Source organism: Lycium ferocissimum, chromosome 10, assembly GCF_029784015.1.
Source record: "Lycium ferocissimum isolate CSIRO_LF1 chromosome 10, AGI_CSIRO_Lferr_CH_V1, whole genome shotgun sequence".
NCBI lineage: Eukaryota > Viridiplantae > Streptophyta > Magnoliopsida > Solanales > Solanaceae > Lycium > Lycium ferocissimum.
Genome location: NC_081351.1, coordinates 14176005 through 14199465, shown reverse-complemented (window position 1 = coordinate 14199465; position 23461 = coordinate 14176005). Strand labels below are relative to the sequence as shown.

Below are 23461 nucleotides of genomic sequence, written 5' to 3'. Positions count from 1 at the left end.
CTTTATGTAGAAAGAAAGACTATTTGTGTTAATAAGTGTTTTGTAGCGATTATTGATGTTGTTGATGTTGTTGTTGGGTTGGTTGTTGTCATTTAAGCCGAGTTTAATGCTCGGGGATGTTGGATTTATAGGGGAGATGAAATTTTTGTAGACAAGTAAGGGCTAAGAATAAGCTCCCAAAGGCATGTGATTTACAATTGGTAACTTTGACCGTTTGCGGATTTTGGACGAAACGGGGGGTTGAGTTTAAGCGATAAGACGTCCGTAAGGTATGTAAAGCTTACTTTTCCTTCATTTGGCATGTCCTAGTCATACTAGGTTAAGAACGGAACCTCGGGACTAATTCTGCTCTTGGAAATCGAGTTTGATTTTGTATACTATTCGTGTTAATAATCTTTACATTTGGTTGAAAGAATGCTTGAATCTCCATAACTTCCGCAAATGTATTCGAATCGCTCTGATCTCAATGACCTTATGGATCCTAATGTTTGCAATTTATGTCCGCCGCCTCGACTTGACCCGAGGTGGGCCAAATACGAGACTTCCCTTAATTTGTTTGGTCCGTTAAATGAAAGGAAAATGTTTGCCTATGACTCCGAGTGTTTGAAATGTCCTAAAATGTTGTTTGAACGCTCTTTCATGTGGAACGATACTAAGTTTTTATTTCGAAAATGACTTACGATGTGTTTTCGGAAAATTGATTAACTAAAAAGTCCGTAACCTTGATATATCGGTTAGAAACTCGATACTCGTTTAAGCCTTATGCGAGGCTAATGTAAAAGTATATGAAATTATGTGTCGAGTCTTGGAATTTACTTTTAATATGCATACGGTTTACTCTGTTCGTGCCAATGGTTATGATTTCGTTCGCCGTGCCGGGCCGGTTTTGTGATCGTGCGCATTATGACATATTCGGCGGTTGATGTGTTACGGTTTCCGAGACCTCGCCATAGGGCCGGTTACCGTTTATGGTGTTATGATGTGATATGGCATACGAATGATTTGATGTGTGTGTGACATTGTGATGTGTTCGGAGTTTGTACGGAGATTTGAAAAACTAAGATGTGTGTGTGGCACCGGCGTCGGGGATGACCGCGTTCCTGGAACCACATATGATTTTTTATTTGCATTATAACATTTGCATTCCGATAACGTATTTGTTAGTATCTTCGACTCGATGTTTTGGATTCTTTGTACCTCCTGCTTTACATACTCGGTACTTCTTACAACTAAAATAAGAACCGCCCAGTCGGACGCTCGGTTGGGTGATCCTCGGTTTAGGCTTCCCATTCGGCTATTTTGGGTGCTCCCTCGATCACGGAGCCCATATTTGGTATATATGTTTTCCATGATTACACAATGGGTACGCGGGGTCCACCTGTCCGTCATATGTCGTATATTACCGATATAAGAGGCTTATCATATTTGTGGGTCGTGGGTCCGGTTTGTTCGCATGTGATTATGTTGCAATAAATATGGCCCATATGTTTGTATGTATGTGTGTGTGGGGCGAAATTCCGCCGGTTTTGACTTTGATGCGATGATTACGATTAGGACGGCATTCGTTTAAGGGTATTTGTAAAAATCGGTGCGGATAATATCTGGATAATAATGCTCTTATATGACCATAATAAGTTCGTTCGGGTGCACGGTAGGGCACCGATCCACGGCCCACGGTTCGTGACAAGTACGAACTCTTTTGTTCCTACATAATGTCAAATCTTACTACAAATTATCGCCTTGGACATTTCGAGCAAAAGTTACCTATCATGGACTTTAGATAATGGAATCATCTGGATGCTATGAGTATTGGAGACGTCATCGAAGACAAAAATCAGGCGTCAAATTGAGACCGTTCCAGAGGAATGATTTTCTATCCACAAACTTGATGAAGGTTTAAGAATGGAATATCAGAAGATGGTCATTCTTCCGCAATCATGTTATGATTGGATTCATTTCGAGGGCACATGATTTTAAAGTTGTCATTGAATATAGTTTTACCCCAAAAGGTACGCAATTTGTTAATTCTTTAAAAGATACGTGAATTGATTTGTTATATATAAGAATAAGTAAATAACAATTGATAGTGAAATCAAATAAATATAAGGCAGAAAATCTAATATAATAAGCCTGAGCCGAATGAGCCCCTAAGAGTTTCTTCAATAGTGCTGACTCCGGATGAACACTTGGCTTTGATTAGCTATGAGCCTCCGGTACAAAAAGAATAAGAAATGCTTTATGAATTGCTGCTGATAATAGAGTATCAATGTTAAGCTAGCATTAATTGGATGCCTTACAATAAAATAAGAACCTCCACTTGTACTAGAGCTATGGGGTGCATGATCCACAAATCATGCCCCCTTAATTATCAATATTAATGTTGCAATAAAGGTAATTAAAAGGTGATAAAGGATAATAAAGGGTAATAAAGCCTAATAAAAGCTAATGAAGTGAGGAAACTTGGGGTCTTTTGTAGCGTCTCTATAATGGTCACATCTTGAATTGCTCCTTATCCGGCCACAGGTTTGTATTCGGTGTCATCATGGTTGAGTCACTTATTGTGACTAGCCATTCTTGCTACGTGTTGCTTCCTAACTCGCCCAACTCTTGAAATTGGTTTTTACCGTATACAGATAGTACCCCCCCCTTTCCAATTACTCAATGAGATGTGAACGGGAAGTGAAAGATTTTTCCCTTCTTTCCGAAAAGTCAGGTAATCACCCTCGTGACTGCCTCATTTAAAACCTTTGCCAGAAAAACCCTTTTCAGGACAAAAACTGGTCGTAGCAAAAAAGAGTGCAGAGGGTAAGGATTCAAAATGACAACTCCGCTATTATTTTTCCACCTTTGACAACTAGTTGGTGCTAAAAAGATTACTACCATGGCAAGTTTGCTCGCGGGTTTATGGTGTTCACCCGGAACTCTTAACCTTCTAGTTTTAACTCTTAGGTTTTTAGTTTTTCCCAAAACTTTTAATCTTTGAACCTTGATTCTTGAGTTTTTAGTTTTCCTCAAAACTATTAATATTTAAATCTTGACTCTTGGGTTTTTAAGTGTACCCGAGACTTTCAATTTTAGTGTTTTGACTCTAGGGTTTTTAGTTGTATCCTAAGCTTTTCTTTGAGTTTGACTCTTAGATTTTTAGGTGTACCCAAAAATACTAGTCTTTAAATTTGACTCTTGGGTTTTTAGTTGTACCCAAAACTTTTTATAACCTAACAGCCTCATAGACCGGAGATGATTCATCCAATCTTTAGCCATTTTAATTTGTGGCTTTATCGGAATTTTAACTCTTTTTTATTTTAATCGGGAATAATTCATCCGACTTTAGTTTTTATTCAGGGCCTAACTTTTATGCTCATGAAGTGGACGTTTCCTGTTCATTTCGGGCATATATTTTGTTGGAATAATATTCTCAACTTATAAGCTGTGGTATGATTTACACAACCAATCATATTTTCACTGTTTAAAGTCTTGTTCATCATGAGAGACACATATGAAGAAAAGAGTATGATGTATTTGCCTTTTCATCTTGTAGTTTTACATAGAAAATGAATGTGATAAACATGTATCAATAAACCGTGCTGCCGATCATGTGGCTCGCTGGTGATTTTGTACATAATTTTGGATAACATTTGTATGGAGTCTTTCTTCTTTTTCTTCTTCTTCTTCTTTTTCTTCTCTGGTCTTCTTAGTGTGACAAAACCCAATGTTTCAAGTTTTTGAGTTTTACTTTTCTAACGGCAGTCCCTAGTTTTGGGTCTTCTGACGGCAGTCCCCACCATCTGGAGTTGTGATTATATTCTTCCTCCTCTTAATAGTAATAGCGCTTCAAATGGATGATATTCCAATTATTGGGCAATATATTTCCGTTGTTGTCTTCCAGCTTGTACGAACCTTTACCGGTTATACCTATAACTCGGTAAGGGCCTTCCCAATTTGTACATAGCTTTCCTGCATTTAGGTTTTTTGTGTTATCAATTACTTTCCGGAGAACTAAATCCCCCATTCGAAAACGTCTAAGGTTCGTTCTCAGGTTGTATTATTTTTCTATCCTTTGTTTTTGAGCCACCATATTGATCAGTGCTATCTCCCGATGCTCCTCTACCAGGTCTAACTTAATTGCCATAGCCTCGGCATTGTCTTCTTCATTGGTCCTGCTAACTCATAGCCTAGGTTCACCTATTTCCATCGGGATTAAGGCTTCTGCTCTGTACACTAATGAGAACGCAGTTTCACCTGTAGTAAATTTCACAGTTGTTCAATATGCCCACAGGCTTGCTCGTTAGCTTTAGGGTGATATGGTGTGGACGTGATTCTCTTGATCTTCATTCCTTGAACATGCACAAGTATTTATAACTTTGCATATACGATGGTTTAAAAAAATGAACAAAAATATGTTGTAAGAGAATTGCGGCCGTGCTGACATCTATTAGGTCTAGCCGATTCTTGAGTCTGGTTCTCTCTATCCGAAGCCAGTTTCGGCTACCTCCAGTATCTTTTTTTGAGCATGAAATGTGAGGATTCGGGCATGGTGCCTTCAAAAATAGTGCCTTTCTTTAACTCCGTTCCGGAACCATATTCAGATGCTTGTGGTACTTGTTGTTATAGTTCCTGCTAATTTGATGCAACAGTCCCCAGTGTTCATAGACACTATTGTTCTTCATCTAAGTTATTTTCTGGTGACTTGCTCCGAAGACGCTTCTACCTTCTACCAGTCAGTGGTCCTAATGGGTATGGTTCAAATCGATGTCTGGAATGCCTCCGACCAAGGCTTAGTTGACCTTGATTTCGGGCCGCAGAAGATGCCGATATATCTACCTGATCATCTACTACATGAATCTTTGACTCATACCTATTGTGAAAATCCAACCAACTTGTCGTGGGAAATTCCAACAAGTTTTCCTTCAACTTCAGTGAAGCACTTGAGCTTTTTGGGTTTAAACCCTTAGCGAAAGCTTCTGTTGCCCATTCATCTGGCACTGCAGACACCCGCATGCGTTCCTTCTAGAATCTTATCACAAATTCCCGCAATAGTTCTTTGTCCTCCTTGGCTACTTTGAATATATATATATACCTTTATACCTTTCTTGTTGACAACTTTTTTGCTCTGGCATGCGCCTTCTTGAACTTTTTTTTTTTTTTAACAAAACTAATTCAATTTCGTCCGGTTGCATATCATTGCCCTTCACAGTGCTAGTATACGACATCACATGCTCTTGAGGGTCTGTGATTCTGTCATATTTGGGTAGATCTTGCGTTTTGAACCTCTTAGTTGTCAACTTCGGTGCAACACTCGGTGGGAATGACAACTTGCTATATCTTTTGGAATCTGGCCCCTTTAACACTGGTGGAGCTCCTGAAATCTGATCTATCCGAATATTGAATGCCTTTAATTATTTCTCGTTGTGATCCAGTCAGCTGGTTAACTCCATTTCATTTTTTTCCAACTGACTAGATAAAGCTTGAAGATACTTCATGATTCCTGATGCATCATTGTTACCGGAACCACTTCCGCTACTTTCTCCATGATCCTCAGTCCTGAATGTTCTGTTACCATTAGCCAAGCCTACACTAGTTTCACCTTTCTTTTGTAGATTCGCAATTGTCTTCTATTATTTTTGCAACAAGTCTAAGATTTTCGTCTAATTTGACCAGCGGCCCTTATTTCGTATTCAGTGTCACCTTTTCTTCACAAGAAGTATACTGCTTCCACATGATTGTGCCTCAATCATTTTCAAAGTACTTATCAAATGAGATTTATTCTCTATGAGAAAGAACTTTTGTCATCCTTCAATACCTCGTCACCAATATCTATGTTGAAGCATCAATTTTGTTCACTAAGTTCGAGTCATTTCTTATCACTTTTTTTTTTTTTTAGCAAAAAGTATCTTATAATTTAGAGCAAGAATAAACCTCGAAATATAGTGATTCACACGTGCAAATAATTTTCTCTAATAATTTGCCACAATTCATTAGTTCATAAGTTGAACATGAATATTTTCTAGATATATATACACCATTCTCTAAATACTTGTCAAGCACTTTTCCTTACTTGCCTTATATATGCAAGTTTACCGACTAGATTAAAATTTTGAGTTCTTCTAAGAAACTTTTAAAGTTGACTTTATCACATTCTCCAATCTCTTTGGATGAGAAAGAAATACTCCATGGTACCGCTAGACCACAATAACATAGAAGACAAATGTATCCTAGTAGTAATGTAAGTATTCTCAATTATATTGAAATATGAATGTATAATCTCAAGTTTAGAACAATCACCAAACTTAGTTAATGTAAATCTCTTTTTGTCAAACAGGCAAAATTCACAAAGTAAAGATATATTATGCTTCTCTCAAGAGACATCAAATTCACACTAAACACTTTCAAGTATAAATATGACCTATCCAATTTATGTCCCTCCATAACTTGAAAGTAAACTCCACATAATCTTTACGTAATGGTCTAACAAATCACTATAAACATGTCAAATATGTTATTTCTAAATTTAGCATGCATTTCAAGATCATCACAAATTTGGTTATCTATCCCAATATTTATGAAACACGCTCCACAAAAATTAGAAAATCATAAATAAGTGAAATTAAGAAAGTAGAACCTGATTTTGCTATTACTTTATCCTTGAGTCATCACCTTAACCGTTGCTCTTACGGTGATTGGGTTTACAACCTTTATATGTGAGCAATACTTGTTAAAATGATCCCATGGATTTTGATTGTATCATCGGTTTGGAATCAAAATATAGGACCCAAATTCCTTCTCTTTATTTGCTATCAAGATAATATAATTCCCTGACGACGCCAAATATATTTGCATCTTGAAGTGTCATACTACTGAACATATTTTTTAATTAAGAAAACGTTAGTCCTATCAACAAAATTTTAAAAAAATAAATCTTTCGTGAGCCAAAAATATAAAACATCTTTTCATCATGATCTCAAGAATGTTTTAAATGTATTAACGTAAGCCTAATCCATGTCTTACAACCTTAAAAATAAAATTTCATGTATTTTCATTTATATATACGACCTAATGGTATATCAACAAACCAATTTTGTTTGGTAAAAGAATTAACTACCAGAATAACTATTGTTAATCCTAATCATATTATGCATCTAATACAGAACATATATATCACAAGATCAATCTATCCTATAATATTTATATATTGATTTCATAAACCATGAAGGATAGATAATTAATGAAATTAGTAAAGAAAGTAGAACCCGATTTGTAGAGTAACTTTCTTCTTGATCCGGTGCTGTAAATTTGCTACCTTTTCGTGCCTTTCTAATTTTCCGAGAAGGCGCATCCTTTCTTCTTACATCATTTCACAATTTGTATTAAACAATGTGTGATTTTTCCTCCAGGTCTCTTTTCGAATTCACTACTTCCAGTATATCTGTCAGTAGTGCTATATTTTTTTTAAAAAATAATTGTTTTTCAATTTCACTTTAATTATGCGAAAAACTTTAGCACTAGATCTGCAGGCATCAATTTTCAAGAATACTTCGTTCATCTGATTTCCTCCCTGCTGTTTTCTTGGAATTTTGTTTACATCATCCATTGGTAATTTTCATTCACTGTTTGGTCTCCATAAATTAAAGATCATTCATTCATAGAAAATAATTTGACAATAGTCATAATGACCAATAACTGTGATGTCACCCATATTGTTCTGTGAACTCTAAATTTGTTGTGTTCCAAAGGGAGATGACAACATTTAAGAAGATTTCAATTTCCACTATGTGATTTCATGCAAAGCAGTGCCTTTTGGCATTTGGTTTACATTGTTCTTCACAGCAGACAGCGGCAGTAACCGAGTTTCTCCTGTAACCGGATCGGCCACCGGAGCAGTTGTGTTGTTCAATAACTCTTTGATAGCAGTGTTGGCTCAGTCTCCAATGTTTGCCATAACTCCGAATTACCTGATTTCACGAATTTACGAGTGATTAGTAAGATACTTAAAGCAACAAAACAATACCACAATTATCCTTAGCCCCACGGTGGGCGTTAAACTGTTTACCCCAAAAAAGATACAGTTGAATTTGTTAATGGTTTAAAAGATACGTGAATTGATTTGTTATAGATAAGAATAACTAAATAACAATTGATAGTGAAATCTAGTAAATATAAGACATAAAATGAGTATAATAAGCCTGAGTCGAATAAGCCCGTAAGAGTTTTTTCAATAGTGCTGACTCCGGATGAACACTTGGCTTTGATTAGCTCTGAGCCTCCAGTACAAAAAGAATAAGAAATGCTTTATGAATTGCTGCTGATAATAGAGTATCAATGTTAAAAAGTATAAGAAATGCTTTATGAATTGCTGCTGATAATAGAGTATCAATGTTAAGCTAGGATTAATTGGATGCCTTACAATAAAATAAGAACCTCTACTTATACTAGAGCTAGGGGGTGCATGATCCACAAATCATGCCCCCTTAATTACCAATATTAATGTTGTAATAAAAGGTAATTAAAAGGTGATAAAGGATAATAAAAGGTTAGAAAGCCTAATAAAAGCTAATAAAGGCTGCAGGAAACTTGAGGTCTTCTGTAATGTCTCTATAACGGTCACATCTTGAATTGCTCCTTATCCGGTCACAAGCTTGTATCCGGTGTCATCATGGTTGAGTCACTGCTAACTGGCCATTCTTGCTACGTGTTGCTTCCTAACTCGCCCAACTCTTGAAATCAGTTTTTACTGTATACAATAACTATGTTATGTTTAGGATTATACAACCACTAAAATTTCTATTGATTGTTTTAGACTATAAATTAAAAAAAAAAAATCCTCTAAAATTTTTTGCCCAATCAATTAAAAAACCTTCACATAATTAGGACAAAAAGTATTAGTGGCGAAGTAGGAAATTTTGTCTAGAGTGTTTGAATTTTGAGAAAGAAATATATAATATATATGTTATGGCTGTTCATTATGTAATATACATCGGTTGTAATACGTAAGAATTGATGTCTACACTGTATAATTTTTCAGTGAAGATTGTTCGGTTGAACACCCCTCAAGGAACGTATTTCTCATGATTTGGAATATGCTCCATTCCATTTTAGATAAAGTATTCCTTCTTTGCGCTCTGTCTTTTAAAACACCGATTGAGAGTATAGATAAATGGTGATATTCTTTTGAAGGGGTAGCTTTGCACCTCGTAAAGGTGATTGCTTTGCTTGTTCTTTAAGCCATCTTCGTCGTCCTTCTAACTTAAATTTGTACAAACATTTTGGTTAGTTATGTATTATATATTCATTCCTTGAAATGTTCTTTTGGGCGGAAAACTCAATTTCCCCCCACCCATTAATAGCTCCTTTTCAGTGTTCTACCTGAAAATAAGAATCAAACAGTATTCATACATGGAAAATAGTAAGTTTATATATAATATGTCACACTAGAATAATCATTCTCCTTATATTCCAATTTTGTTTGGCAATTTCTTTTTACTTTTTGGTAGACGAATATATTAGATACTCCTATAACGTAAGGAGTGTGCCACTTGGGCTCTAAAAAATAGCCAATTCTTGATCTGTCTGGCTCAAAAGCGGCCATGACAAACACAGAAGGAATTGGCCATTAAAAAACATTAATATCTCTGTCCCAATTTATGTACACTTTCCTTTTTAGTCTGTTTAAAAAAAATATTTTTAAGTTTAGAAATAATTTAACTTCAATCTTCCCATTTTATCCTTAATAAAATGATTTACAGTTACACAAGTATTCATGACTTGTTTTAAATCACAAATTTCAAAAGTCTTCATTTCTTTCTTAAATTTCGTGCCAAGTCAAACTATATCAGATAAATCGGGACGGAGGGAGTATAAAAAATCTTCTTTTTTGTTCCTTCTTTTGCTAATAGATCCGCAATTTTGTTTTGCTCTCTGTAGCTACACGTAATCACCGGCTCCCCTAGCCTGTGCATTAATAATCCGCATTCATTCATGTTAAACACAGTTATAGGTAATATCATTATAGTTTTTTTTTTTTTTTTTTTTTTTAATAAAAGAAAGTGTTAGCTCCTTTTGAGTCTAAAGTCGAGAGGGTAGAAATTATGAATCATTAAAATCCTACAGTAAAACTAAAAGTTCTAAACGTCTATTCGAGGTGTTGAGAGGTTCCTACTTGACATTTATTGGGATATTCTTATGTTGCGATTAGGACTGGCCGACAAGGAGAATTCCATGGCACGCATGATTACATTGGAAGCCGAAGTTTGGCTATAAATCCTGTCTTCCAAGGTCATTCTAATTTTATTGACTGCTCGACTGATGGAATACGGAGAGTGCAACAACAACAACATAACCAGTATAATCCCACCAGTTGGGATCTGAGGAGGGTAGAGTATACGCAGACCTTACTCCTATCTTTTGACGGGTAGGGAGGCTGTTTCCAATAGACCCTCGGCTCAAGAAGAGATGAAAAAGCATCAGTAATAGTAAAGGGATATGAGTAGCGGAAGTAAATAGCCAGGATCAAACTTGCATGTAATATAGAATCACAGATTTTAATCAAACATAAATATATACTTATCTCTTGAAGCGTGACTGCGACTACAAATCAAACCTTCAAGCACGAGCAAACATAGTCCACGTGATCGTCCTCCAGTTCCACAGTCTGCAATCTTCTGTTATGTAACATAATTATTCTGTTATGTAACATAATTAACCTTTGGACAAAGAATACTAGCGTGGATGAGTATTACGGCTCAAGAAAAAGTCTACCTCCTAGGCCTAGAAAGCATTCTATTTAAAACCATGTTTAGGATATAAATCGTCCAAAACGTGTAGACAACTTTTTTACCAAGAAATTTATTTTCCAAGTTCATAATTAATTAGGCATAGCAGGGACCACAAAGTTAATTAACGAGACTTCTCATTTTGACATTAATTCGAAATATGAATAAATTAATATTGCCACAATAAATTACAATTATTCTATTAAAAAATTGTAACTACATTCCTCAGTTTCTTTCATTAAATTTTATTTAACTCCCCATGTTAAAAATTAAAGATACCAATCGCTTAAATTAAATTACTGACAATTTAATTCATTAACTAATTAAATCTTTTATATTTCCACTTAACTTATTTCATGTGACGGATACAAAATGCACCTGCAGGGTTTGCACATGAAAACTTATAAGCACTTATAAATGGGTATCATCAATCTCAAAGTCGATACATGAATTCTATCAACTAATTATAATTTCTCAAATGTTATTTGTTACTATCCAACCTATCAGGTGTACATTGACTCACAATAGGGCCGTATTTTTTGATAAATCAAAATAATGAAAAAATCACATTGATCATAATAATTATATCAAGGTTAAGACTATAAATACATTTAATGAACTAGAGTAGTTGTTTTATATATTCAGTACAAAAGCTCTTATCTCTACTTGGTCCGTCCAATACATACAAAATGTACTAGCATAAGAAGCCAGAACTATACTGTTCCTACAATGAAGATAAATTATATTTAATCTTGTGCTACAATCATACTGAACTACAAGAAAACATGGAATTAGCGATGGACAAAATTTCGTAATGAAACAAAGAAAATCTCATGCTAATCTACGGATTAGCGACGAATTATAAGTAAATCTAATTAGTGAGAAGCTATTTAGCGACGGATTTGCTAGGAATTACCGACAAATGCCATAGCTAATTCCATGTTCACTTGTAGTTTTTGTCCGATTTTCATCTTAGATTGTGAACATAAACTTTATACTTATAAGAACCGATGATTTAATCTTCCGTGTATAAGCTAAACTCCATACACTAAATTATTTAGTACTATTAAATAAAGGATACACGAACGGATACATGATGTATTTAAATGTTTATTAAAAATTGATTAAACAATTTTTCTATAATAAATACTATATCCAAGCACATAGTTAATAGTATATATCCAACATCGACAACACCCTTGACTACAATTGCAAATGAAGTATTTATGACATAAGTTGGTAAATTGATAAAAATAAAAATATGGTAACCTATTGGAATCAATCAACTTTAATTTGTAAAAACTGTCACACCCTTATTATATAAAATTATCATTAAGGAAAAACAAAAAAATAATAGAGGTGAGAAAGAAAATTAAAAGGGGGGCTTTTTTATGGTGGCTTTAGAGGAGGGTCCCTTGCACAAGATTCCATTAGGCATTTTGGACTCCTACAAATACCCCGACAATCCCCACCCATTTTATTTGCATTCACAACATCAGCCAAAAACATCCCATACTCTAATATAGCAAATAGCAATAATAGTATTCTCAAACATAATTTCTCTTTCCTTTCTTAGCTTGCAACTGTCATCAACTGGACACTGTCCTAAAGATGTCAACAACTTGTGTAGACAACAAGAACTTCAACTTATCTATAAGAATGGAAGAAATAGCAGCAACACAAAAATTGAGTAAACCACCAATACCACCTCTGTCTAAGACAAGTATAGTGAAAGAGGGATTAGTGTCAGTTCTTGGATCAGATTCTCAAAGAGGAAAATCAAGTGCAGCCTCCATTAGAAGAACATTTTCTGCTGATATGTCATCTAAACAATGGCTTGCACAAAATGGTTTCTTTTCTCCCATCAAAAAGAGTGCTTCATCAAAAGATCTTGTTGATCATTCCTCCTCCTCAGAGGAAGAAGATGATGAGATCAAAGGGCAAAAAACATCATTGGATGTTTGGAGCTCAATTTTGTCTCAAAAGAAAGATGATGATGACATGTCCAATCTTCAAACTCCATATATTCACCCTCTTGTTAAAAGATCAACTAGTTCTTTGAGTATGAAAAGTCTTGAAATTTGTACTGAAAACCTTGGATCAGAGACTGGTTCTGATGGCTTTTCCTCCTACTCTCCTTCTGAGAATGGAGATGTAGACGAGGACAAAGACGAACAACAACAACAACAATATTGTCCGCAATCCTTTGAGGAATTGGGAATTGTAAAGTATAATTATAGTAAGAGATCATCATCTTTTCCTAAATCTTTTCCTCCCCCAATCCCTTCCTTGGCTAGAGGTGACAACAAGCCTTCTCTCATATGCAATCTCGACGCCAAGCTGGTAGATTGATTCTTGAAGCTATTTCTATTCCTCCTCGAAATCTTTTCCATGCCCACCGCCATGATGGTCGCCTTCTTCTGAACTTCGTTGATAATAGTACTTCCACTTCATCGTCAGAATCAGAGATGGAGGTTTATGGTGAAGAATTTGATGAAGTGTTGGATGATATTGATGATCAAACACATCAATTTGACTATAAAAGTGATGATTGCCCAGAAGAAGAAGAAGAAGGAGAAGAAGAACAGATAGAACATGGAAACATTATGATGGAGCCGAAGCTAAGATTGTCAAGTGGGGTGATAAATATGAAGACATCAGCCCTGATGATGAAGCTGTTAGATTCTCCGATCAAAATAAGGGGAAAATCAATTCAATTCTCAATGGGAAAAGAATTTCGCGAATTCTCCCCCGAATTGGATGGTCATTTGGGGCTTGGAAACAAGAATTTTGTAACATGGCCTAACAAGTTTAATGAAATTGTCAACTTGACGGGTTCTGTGGGTTCAACTGAACTGACCGAGGAGAAAAGTCAGATAACCTCAGTTCCTCAGTCACTCCCAACTCAACTAACATCAGCGGCCACGACCTCTTTCAATGCCTATGAGTATTTTTGGAGAAAGAAGCCTACAGTTACAAGCATTGTCAACAGTCCCACAATTGCAGAAGAATGCAACAACTACACCACTAAGCAAGTTGTTCTTGAAGCCAATAGTACTGCTCCCAGTGCCAAGAGTGCAACAAAAGTAGCAGCATATAAGCAGCAAGAATTGGTGTTAATGAGAGGGAACAAAGCAAATATGAACTATTTGGTACCTTTCCATAGAGGGTGCAAAGAGCCAAGGAGGTCTTTACTAATTTGGGAGCCTTACTACATTGCCACCTCCTGATGATGATCATCATAAAGAACAATTCTTTAATTTCCAGCTCAAATTGGCATTTTTCTTGAAGAGACTAAACGTACTAAACTCTGTAAAAGGAAATAAGATGTGATCTTATACTTTTTTGATAGTATATGTAATTTCTTTAACGATTTCGTGGACTACAACTTTGCGATTTAATGCAGATATACCTCCGTTAAAAACGTGGTGTATATATACCCTTGCCGTTACAAAATTGTGCAATTATATCCCCCCTCCCTTACACAACTAGTGCAAATATACCCACTAACGGGATTTAAGGAAAAAAAAAATCATTTAGCTTATTTTTTAATTAAAAATAAATGTCCTGTGGCTTAAAAAAAAAAAGTCTACTCATTTTTTTTGAGTAGACATATTTTTCTAACGCCACATGGTAATTTTTTTCTGGTGGATCGGGTCCAGTTCGTTTAAAAAAAATATCTCTGTGACTTTAAAAAAAAAGTTCATTTTGCTCCATTTTGTCACGGCAGGGTATATTTACACCACTTTTACAACTGGGATATATTTGCTCAAAATTGCAAAGTTGAGGGGTATATTTTCACCTTTTCTCTAAGCTATATTTTACTTTTCTAGACTGTGTTACAGAAATTTCATTAATCTTCTGGCAGTTTCAACTCAGCAAAGAAAATCAAGAATAAAACATCATCACGAGTTTCAATTCTTTATCTATACGAGTACTCTAGTATTCCATTTTCCACTGTATACTTTCAACTGTATCAACAATTCAAATCTGTATATATACGTGTATTTAAAGAAGGGGGAGGAAAATAACGTGTCACACCACCAAAAGTCATCTTGGGCGGTAAATTATATTCCTACATCCTTAATTAAATGTTCGAAGTTTGGGAACAGAATCACCTTTGATAGGTAGGACTTTACCCCTAAAAGTAAAACTTTTGGCTCATATCCGAATTAATACTATATTTATAAGATTTAGATATTTATAGATATTTAGTAAATTTCTTAACATACTTAGTATATTCACAAGTGCCTCACCCTAGATGAGTTCCGTACAAGTCCCAGTTCTGCCTTTTAAGAAAATGGCATATTCTACAATAGCACGAGAGGATTGATTCCCTCATATCAAATTGTACCTCTTCATTGTCCAATTCCATTTATTATACAACCCTTGTATTATATGAGGCGTCCAAGAAGAATTTTATCTCCACTAGAATCTGAGACCTATTATGTTATTATGCCAAAGAAATGAAAACCCCAAAAGAAAAAAGAAGTTGGAAAGGCCATGAAAATTTGGAATAAAATTTATGTTATAAGCGAGCAAATCATGGTTTGAGGCTTATGAATTTTGAATTCTAAGCTCTTTAAGTTACTATTTCTAAACTATTAATGTGAAAATATTCAATGAATCTTGAGGACAAATACGGAGTTGAACCCAAACTACTGGGTTTGGTCGAACCAGTAGCTTGAAAAAGGTAATGAAAAGTTGGAATAAAATTGATGTTATAATAAGCACACATGCAAACATATTGTAATATACGTACCAAAGAGCTCTAACATAGCTTAGAGCTTACAGGGAATATATAAGGTTCTGTCATAAGGCTGGTTTGTTGAATTATATAAAGGGATAATAACACTTTTGATCCGTTAGTTACTGGTAAATTTTTGTTTTGGCCCTTGTAAATTTGTAATTTACTCCTATGATTCAACATGTTTAACCTTCAATTAATGGAGTATATTTTTGGTCCTTTTATGAGGAAATTTGTTATATTTGAGCTATTTTTATAACTAATTACCTCAAATATGGAGTAACAATACAAATTTAACGTAATGCATGAGTAATTAAATGGTGGAATGGTTAATAATTCTGAAAGATTCTTAATGTTCACAAGAAAAGGGTTCAAAAGTGTAGAAAATAATTAATTGAAGGTTAAATGTGTTTAGTCAAATATTACAAGGTTTAAAATCAAAATTTATTATAATAAAGAGATTAAAATTGCTATTAACTACATTGTTTTAGTATAACAGAAAACTGTTCAGTTCATAGAAACTTCCCAAATGGAAACCAGGATACCCATTGTCTACCTATAATACCACTCAATTTTTTTTTTTTCAGTCTTTGTTTGGACTGACAAAAGCTGATGTTAAAAGGAAGAAGGAGAGGAAAAAGGGGGAGAATTTCATCCAATATTGCTCGGACTTTTCTAAAATGTCAACGGATGTGTGTCGGATCCTCCAAAAGTAATGCATTTTTGGAGGATCCAATATTAAAGCGACAATATTTTCGAAGCGTCCAAACAACATGGACTCCACCAAATCAATGACAGGTCACTAAATTTTTTGTAACTAAGTACTAACATCATCATAATCTCAAAATGAAAGCTTAACTAGGTATGGAGGTAGCGCTACCTTTTAATGAGTCCTATGTGGCGCGAAAAAAAAAAAAAAAAAAAAAAAGGAAAAGCCTATATAAAATATGGTTGTATATAAACCAATGATCTCTCTCTTTTTTATTTGGCCACACGAAACTCTTTATTGACAAAGAGTAAAAAACTAGTCACGACTTAGAGAGGAAAATAACAATCTTACTAATAAATATTATAATATTACTGTATAGTTATATATATTTATTTTTTGTAATTGGCTGAATTAGGACTGGATTAAAAATTGGTGATCATCAGGAGGTGGCAATGCAGTAAGGCTCCCAAATTAGTAAAGACCTCCTTGGCTCTTTGCATCCTCTTTGCAAAGGTACCAAATAGTTCTTATTTGCTCTTTTCCCTCTCATTAACACCAAGTCTTGCACCTCATATGCTGCTACTTTTGTTGTGCTCTGAGCATTGGGAGCAGTACTATTAGCTGCAAGAACAATTTGCTTAGTGGTATAGTTGTTGCATTCTTTTGTAATTGTGGTAGTTTTCACAATGCTTGCAACCGTAGGCTTCTTTCTCCAAAAATACTCATAGGCATTGAAAGAGGCCGCAGCCCCCGGTGTAAGTTGAGTTGGCAGTGACTGAGGAACTGAGGTTATCTGACTTAGCTCCTTCGTCAGTTCAGTTGAACCCACAGAACCCGTCAGGTTTACAACTTCATTAAATTTGTTAGGCCATGTTACAAAATTCTTGTTTCCAAGCCCCAAATGAACATCCAATTCGGGGGAGAATTCGTAAAATTCTTTTCCCATTGAGAATTGAATTGATTTTCCCCTTATTTCCATCGGAGAATCTAACAGCTTTATCATCAGGGCTGATGTCTTCATATTTATCACCCCACTTGACAATCTTAGCTTCGGCTCCATCACAGTGATCCCATTTTCTATATATTCATCAGTATTGTAATCAAGTTGAGGTGTTTGATCATCAATATCATCCAACACTTCCTCAAATTCTTCACCATAAACCTCCATCTCTGATTCTGATGATGAAGTGGAAGTACTATTATCAACGAAGTTCAGAAGAAGGCGACCATCATGGCGGTGGGCATGGAAAAGATTTCGAGGAGGAATAGAAATAGCTTCAAGAATCAATCTACCAGCTTGGCGTCGAGATTGCATATGGAGAGAAGGCTTGTTGTCACCTCTAGCCAAGGAAGGGATTGGGGGAGGAAAAGATTTAGGAAAAGATGATGATCTCTTACTATAATTATACTTTACAACTCCCAATTCCTCAAAGGATTGAGGACAATATTGTTGTTGTTTTTGTTCGTCTTTGTCCTCGTCTACCTCTCCATTCTCAGAAGGAGAGTAGGAGGAAAAGCCATCAGAACCAGTTTCTGATCCAAGGTTTTCAGTACAAATTTCAAGACTTCTCATACTCAAAGAACTAGTTGATCTTTTAACAAGAGGATGAATATATGGAGTTTGAAGATTGGACATGTCATCATCATCTTTCTTTTGGGACAAAATTGAGCTCCAAACATCCAATGATGTTTTTTGCCCTTTGATCTCATCATCTTCTTCCTCCTCTGAGGAGGAATGATCAACAAGATCTTTTGATGAAGCACTCTTTTTGATGGGAGAAAAGAAATGATTTTGTGCAAGCCATTGTTTGGATGACATATCAGCAGAAAATGTTCTTCTAATGGAGGCTGCACTTGATTTGCCTCTTTGATTATCTGATCCAAGAATTGACACTATGCCCTTTGTCACTATATTTGTTTTAGCCAGAGGTGGTGTTGGTGGTTTACTCAATTGACACATTCCTTAAAGGAAGATGAAAATAAGTGTTGTTACCTTAAGCAAACAACTCCAATAGAGGATAGTGTCCAGTTGGATGACAGTTGCAAGCAAAGAGGGGAAAAAGAAATTATGTTTGAGGATAGTATTATTGCTATTTGCTATATTAGAGTATGGGGTGTTTCTGGCTGATGCTGTGAATGCAATTAAAAGGGTTGGGAATTGTCAGGGTATTTGTAGGAGTCCAAAATGCCTAATGGAATCTTGTGTAATGGACCCTCCTCTAAAGCCACCAATAAAAAGCCTCCCTTTTATATTTTATTTCTCACCTCTCTAATTACTTTTTTTTCTTTGCTTATGATCAATGGCGGGATCAGAATTTAATGTTTATGTGTTCGCGATTCTAGTCAGTCTAAGTTACTGGCTTCAAAATTTATAATCTATATACATTCAAGGAATTTCTTAAGACATATTTAAGGTTGAATCAAATCCATTGACTTCAGCCGAACCCCTAACCGAAAGCTTAGTTTCGCCCCGGCTTATGATGCATAAATGTTGAAGTTTTATATATTGATGATGTAAAAACAATTAGTAACTGAACTAGGTGAGTCCACTAGGTTACTTACCAATTTTTTTTTTTTTTTCAATTTATTAACTTGTATTATAATTATTTACTTGCAATTGGATATAAGGGTGTTGTCTAGCGGCCAATAAAGTGAAAAGAACATTGGAAGATCAAGGTTCAAGCAAAGTAGGGCAAACACTCATTTTCACCTTTATGTGAACATTCTCATTTACTACTGTCTAGGGGTACTTATTGATCGGTTCGGTTCGATTTTGTGTATTAGCAGTTCGATTTATCAGTTTATAAATACCCTCAACCTATAACAAAACCGATAAGATATTCGTTATCGGTTTTCGATTTATCGATTTTTGATTCTTAACGGTTCGATTTTCGGTTTAACCAATAAGAAAATGTTGCACTAATTTATTTTGCTTTCTCTATTTTCTTTTGTTCATGTATCTGCCTTGTGCCTTCATGTATAACAAGGCAGATCCACTCTACTCTCAACTCAACCAAATAAAGCCAAAACAAAATGCACAAATCAAAGCATGGTATACTTAAGCAGATTCCCTGTACTGTCAACGCAACAAAGGGTTTGTATTTATAAACTAAATTTTAAAGCCACTGTTATATAATTAGGGATAGAAAAGTTATTTTAATATAAGTTTTTTGGGTTGTCGGTTTAACTATTAACTAAATTGTTGAAATTGGAGATCGAACCGATAACCCAATATAAAAATTTACAAAACCGTTTACAAACTGTTAAACCAATAACTCGATACCGATAAACCAATAACGTTTTTATTGGTTCAGTTTATCGGTTAAAATGGTTTTTGCACACCCCTACTACCATCTACTAGTTCGTAAATGGCATTTTTCCGTATCCATGATTCTTTTGGTAAGTTACCAAATGTGCTATATATGGAGGAATATTTGTGAAAACTACTCTTTCATTTGGCCTTTTCCCTTATTTTTCCTCCAAAAATAAAGCAAAATACTAGTTTTTTTTAGTTTGTTTAAGTTTCTCAAATTGGCCAGCCAAATTAATTAAATAAAATGTTGGTACAAGTTTAGGTAAAATCTGAAAGAGGTGATGGTTGGACGATGAAGATGGCTTAAAGAACAAACAAAGCACTCACCTTTATGAAGGCATGCGTCACATGAAAGAACCATTACCATTTATCTATTTTCACAAAAACAAAAAGTTTATTATTAATATTCAAAAATTTACTTACTCGAAAATTTATATTTCTTATATATGGTCTATTAAACGAATATGTCTCCGACTAATTTATCCTTACAATCGATGTTTTAAAAAGCAGGAGCACAAGTTGTTTCATCTAGGTCGAGATAAAGCATAAGTTATACACAACAACAACAACGCAAGTGAAATCACGCATTGTGGGGAAAGCCTAAGCTATATACACAAATCTAAAAAAATTGGTAATCTATAAATTTACAAAAATTATATATAATTTTAATATTATTACAAAAAAATTAAAGTCATAGAAAGTTAAAAAGCTTAAGAACATGTTGAAATATTTAACATAAATTTTAAATATTCCAAAATAAGTACCACTACAGAAGTGTATAAAATTACATGAGCTATACATTATCCTAACTACCCAAACATTAAAAGGGCAAAACTATCATATTTGAAAGAAAATGTCATCGATTGGTACAACCTCCAAATTTCTGATTTTTTGGTTTGAGATTCAACTGAGTTTCAGATAATTAAAACAATAAGTTTTAGTCTTATTGGAGTAATTCATAATTGCATAACAAACTTCAATGTCTTGTGTTTCCAACTACTTAATAAAGCAATAAGCAACTCATAATACTCTAAATTGGAAATGAGTTTATCTCACGTTTGGTAAGAGGGATAAGGGATAAATATTCCCTAATTAAATTTGAGATGAGTATATCCCACGTTTGGTTGGGATTAAATCGTGGTATAACTAATCCCGAGATTAGTTATCCTGAAATTGTAGTGTTATTTTATTCCTGTGGGAGAGTGAAATAACTAATTATCCCGAAATAACTAATCCCCCAATAAATAATCCTGTGATAACTTGTTTTCCAACCAAACGACCAAAAGTTCTATCACCTGGTAGACAGAATCTTTTAATACAATTCTTTTTATATTATTACTCGTTAACAGTGAATTATAAAATAAACAAATATATTTGACAATATTTTAGAGGAAAATGTTTTTGCCCGTGGAAACTGGTCCATTCATATATACCTCCGTTGCATACTGGCCTTTTTCGTGAATAAAAGAACGAAAAATGGTCAAAGATGCCTCTTACGTTGAAAATAGTATACATTTATCCTCCTTCGATTTTTGGACCACAATAGCCTTTAATGTTAAATATGAGGTTAAAAATGCTCCTTCTTTCACTTATTGGACCGCGATCGCCCGTAGCATCAATTTTCATATTAAAAATGCCCTTGCTTTTAACGGAATTATGAAATGACACATATAACACTTTTATTAATTAGGCAGCATTGACTCGTTGGTTTACGCGGCCAATCATAAATAACATAACCTATCCGGCTTAAGCCGAAACAATTAGGAACCATTTGTTCTCACCCAGTTCTTTCGATATTTCACATTGTGCAACTGAATGGATTCAAAAGACAATAATGTCTTGTTCTTCATTTGAAATGTTGTTTTTTTGTTCAAAACTAGTGCAGACAATCTTCAATTGATTTTAGATTTACTTTCGACCCAACTTCTTCATTCTATAACTATGATAGATACTTAGAAATTCAACCCCATCAATTCCGAACAAATCAAATAGGCTGGGCTATATATGGATTGGGTCTAATACCATACAGATCAATAAATCAGTATCACTTATTTAATTAAAGTTCTACATATACCATTATATAATTTCGTTAATAAAAAGGAGGGGCATTTTTATTCGTAAAAGAAAATTATGGTCCAATAAATTAAAGAGGTTGAAATTTAAATCATTATTAATACGTGGGGCGGTGGGGAACATTTTTTACCCTTTCCGTGAAAAGAATAGAATCAAATGGGGTTACCTCGTATTCTCATCCTTGAATAAATTGAACTAAATTATGGGCGGTGGACTTTTGAAGAACATTTTTTCCATAAACAAATTAAATCAAAAGCTCAACAAATAGTTTATATCTAAAGTCTCCTCTGTTAAAGAGATTTCTACTGTTTGTCTACTTATAAGGTCAACTACCTTTGCTTGGTGATTGGTGAATTGGTTCACGAGTGGCAATTTAAAATTTGTCCAGCATGCTACTTAATGGCATATCGAATGTAGGCGAAGCTAGGTTACCGAATCTCGAAACATTATATTATCGTAACATTAAAATTAATTTTATGTATATATAGTAGGTGTTAAATCTTTTTGGCTTCTTCGTATAGTTACTTCTTTATATTATAATTTTCTTAGTGAAAAACATGATTACGTTACTCATAAAATGTATTAGTTAAATTTTTTAGAATGTTATAGATCACAACGCGTTACTTTATCTTTAATCAATTCCCCCTATTAAAAAAAGCGGTCTGGCATATAGACAGAAGGATGTACTGATTCTGAGTTTACTCAATTATATATATTATACTATAGTCCAGAAGTGCTTAATTAATTAGGATTATTCCTCATACATATATTGCCATTTATGTTACATGCGTCTTTCTCATTCTCCAAGTGTGTCTTTTTTCTTTTCCTTTTGGTTTATTGTCTTATTCTTATCTTAATTAATTAATGAAGCCTGTACGAAGTCAACAAAATTTTGATGTGTGGAAAGAGTGCAACCTAAAACGACAGATACCATTTTCAATTAAGAAGTTAATGTGATAAATTTTCCACATTCATGTAATTATTCAAGAATGCATTTATACGTGCCTCTTTATAACAACATCAGTATATAACACTAACTTTTTATAACATCTAAGTTTTTCCGAAACTCATTTTTTTTGTTATATTTACTTCTCTATAACAACATTTTACCTATAACAACAACAATCAATTTTATAAAAGTACGCTCCTTGTAAAATTACCCCCATATAACAGCTATCTTTCTTTTTTGGTAATATAATAATTAACCATCTTTATAAAATAGAATATCTATGATTACCAATAATAGTAGAGATTTTGATCAAGTATTTGATTTGATACTTTAATATACTATATTTATGAATATTACATATGAATACATATTTATAAAACTTAAAATATCATTGTCTTCTATTTTTATTATAAATAATTTTCAAAAAGGAAAACAAGTGTTATATCACCACTAAGAGATTAGAATCTACGAAACAAGTTACAATTATAAATTTCTTCCATAAATGTTGAAAGAATTTAATTTTCAAGTAGATTTAAAATGTGTGGCTTAAAGCTTAAAACTTTATACCTTCAGTTATGAATTTATTGAAATTATATTAACTTTCTTTAGTTAGTAAAGTATGCATATCTTTGAGATTTAAAATTTAAATACTTTTATTATTTTTTATAACTTTAAAAAAATAAAAAAAATAGATTTTATACATCTTTTTTGCCTATAACAAACAACTATTATTTAAATGTCAAATGATGTTATATGTGTACAACAATCATCCTCTGTAACAACCAAAAAATCTAAGACCCAACAATGTTGTTATAGAGAAGTTTGACCATATTCCTTAATAGACTACCTGAGAGTTAGCGGTGGATCTAGAATTTTATCGTAATGGGCTCTATTAAATGAGAAG

At 34.1% G+C, this 23461-nt stretch overlaps 1 protein-coding gene and 1 pseudogene across 1 annotated transcript; one reads left to right on the top strand and one right to left on the bottom strand.

Annotated features, from left to right (window-relative positions):
• The first annotated feature begins 12265 nt into the window (after positions 1–12265).
• Positions 12266–14258, top strand: LOC132035105 (protein FAF-like, chloroplastic; annotated as a pseudogene).
• A 2226-nt stretch (positions 14259–16484) lies between these two features.
• Positions 16485–18345, bottom strand: LOC132035103 (protein FAF-like, chloroplastic). The gene has a single exon (XM_059425414.1). It carries the CDS (start codon positions 18180–18182, stop codon positions 16662–16664), a length of 1521 nt encoding a protein of 506 aa, XP_059281397.1. The 5' UTR covers positions 18183–18345; the 3' UTR covers positions 16485–16661.
• Between the last annotated feature and the right edge of the window lie 5116 nt (positions 18346–23461).

Bases quoted from the DNA above. Each gene is read 5' to 3' on its own strand.
- LOC132035103 (XM_059425414.1), bottom strand. From the start codon at position 18,182: ATGTGTCAATTGAGTAAACCACCAACACCACCTCTGGCTAAAACAAAT.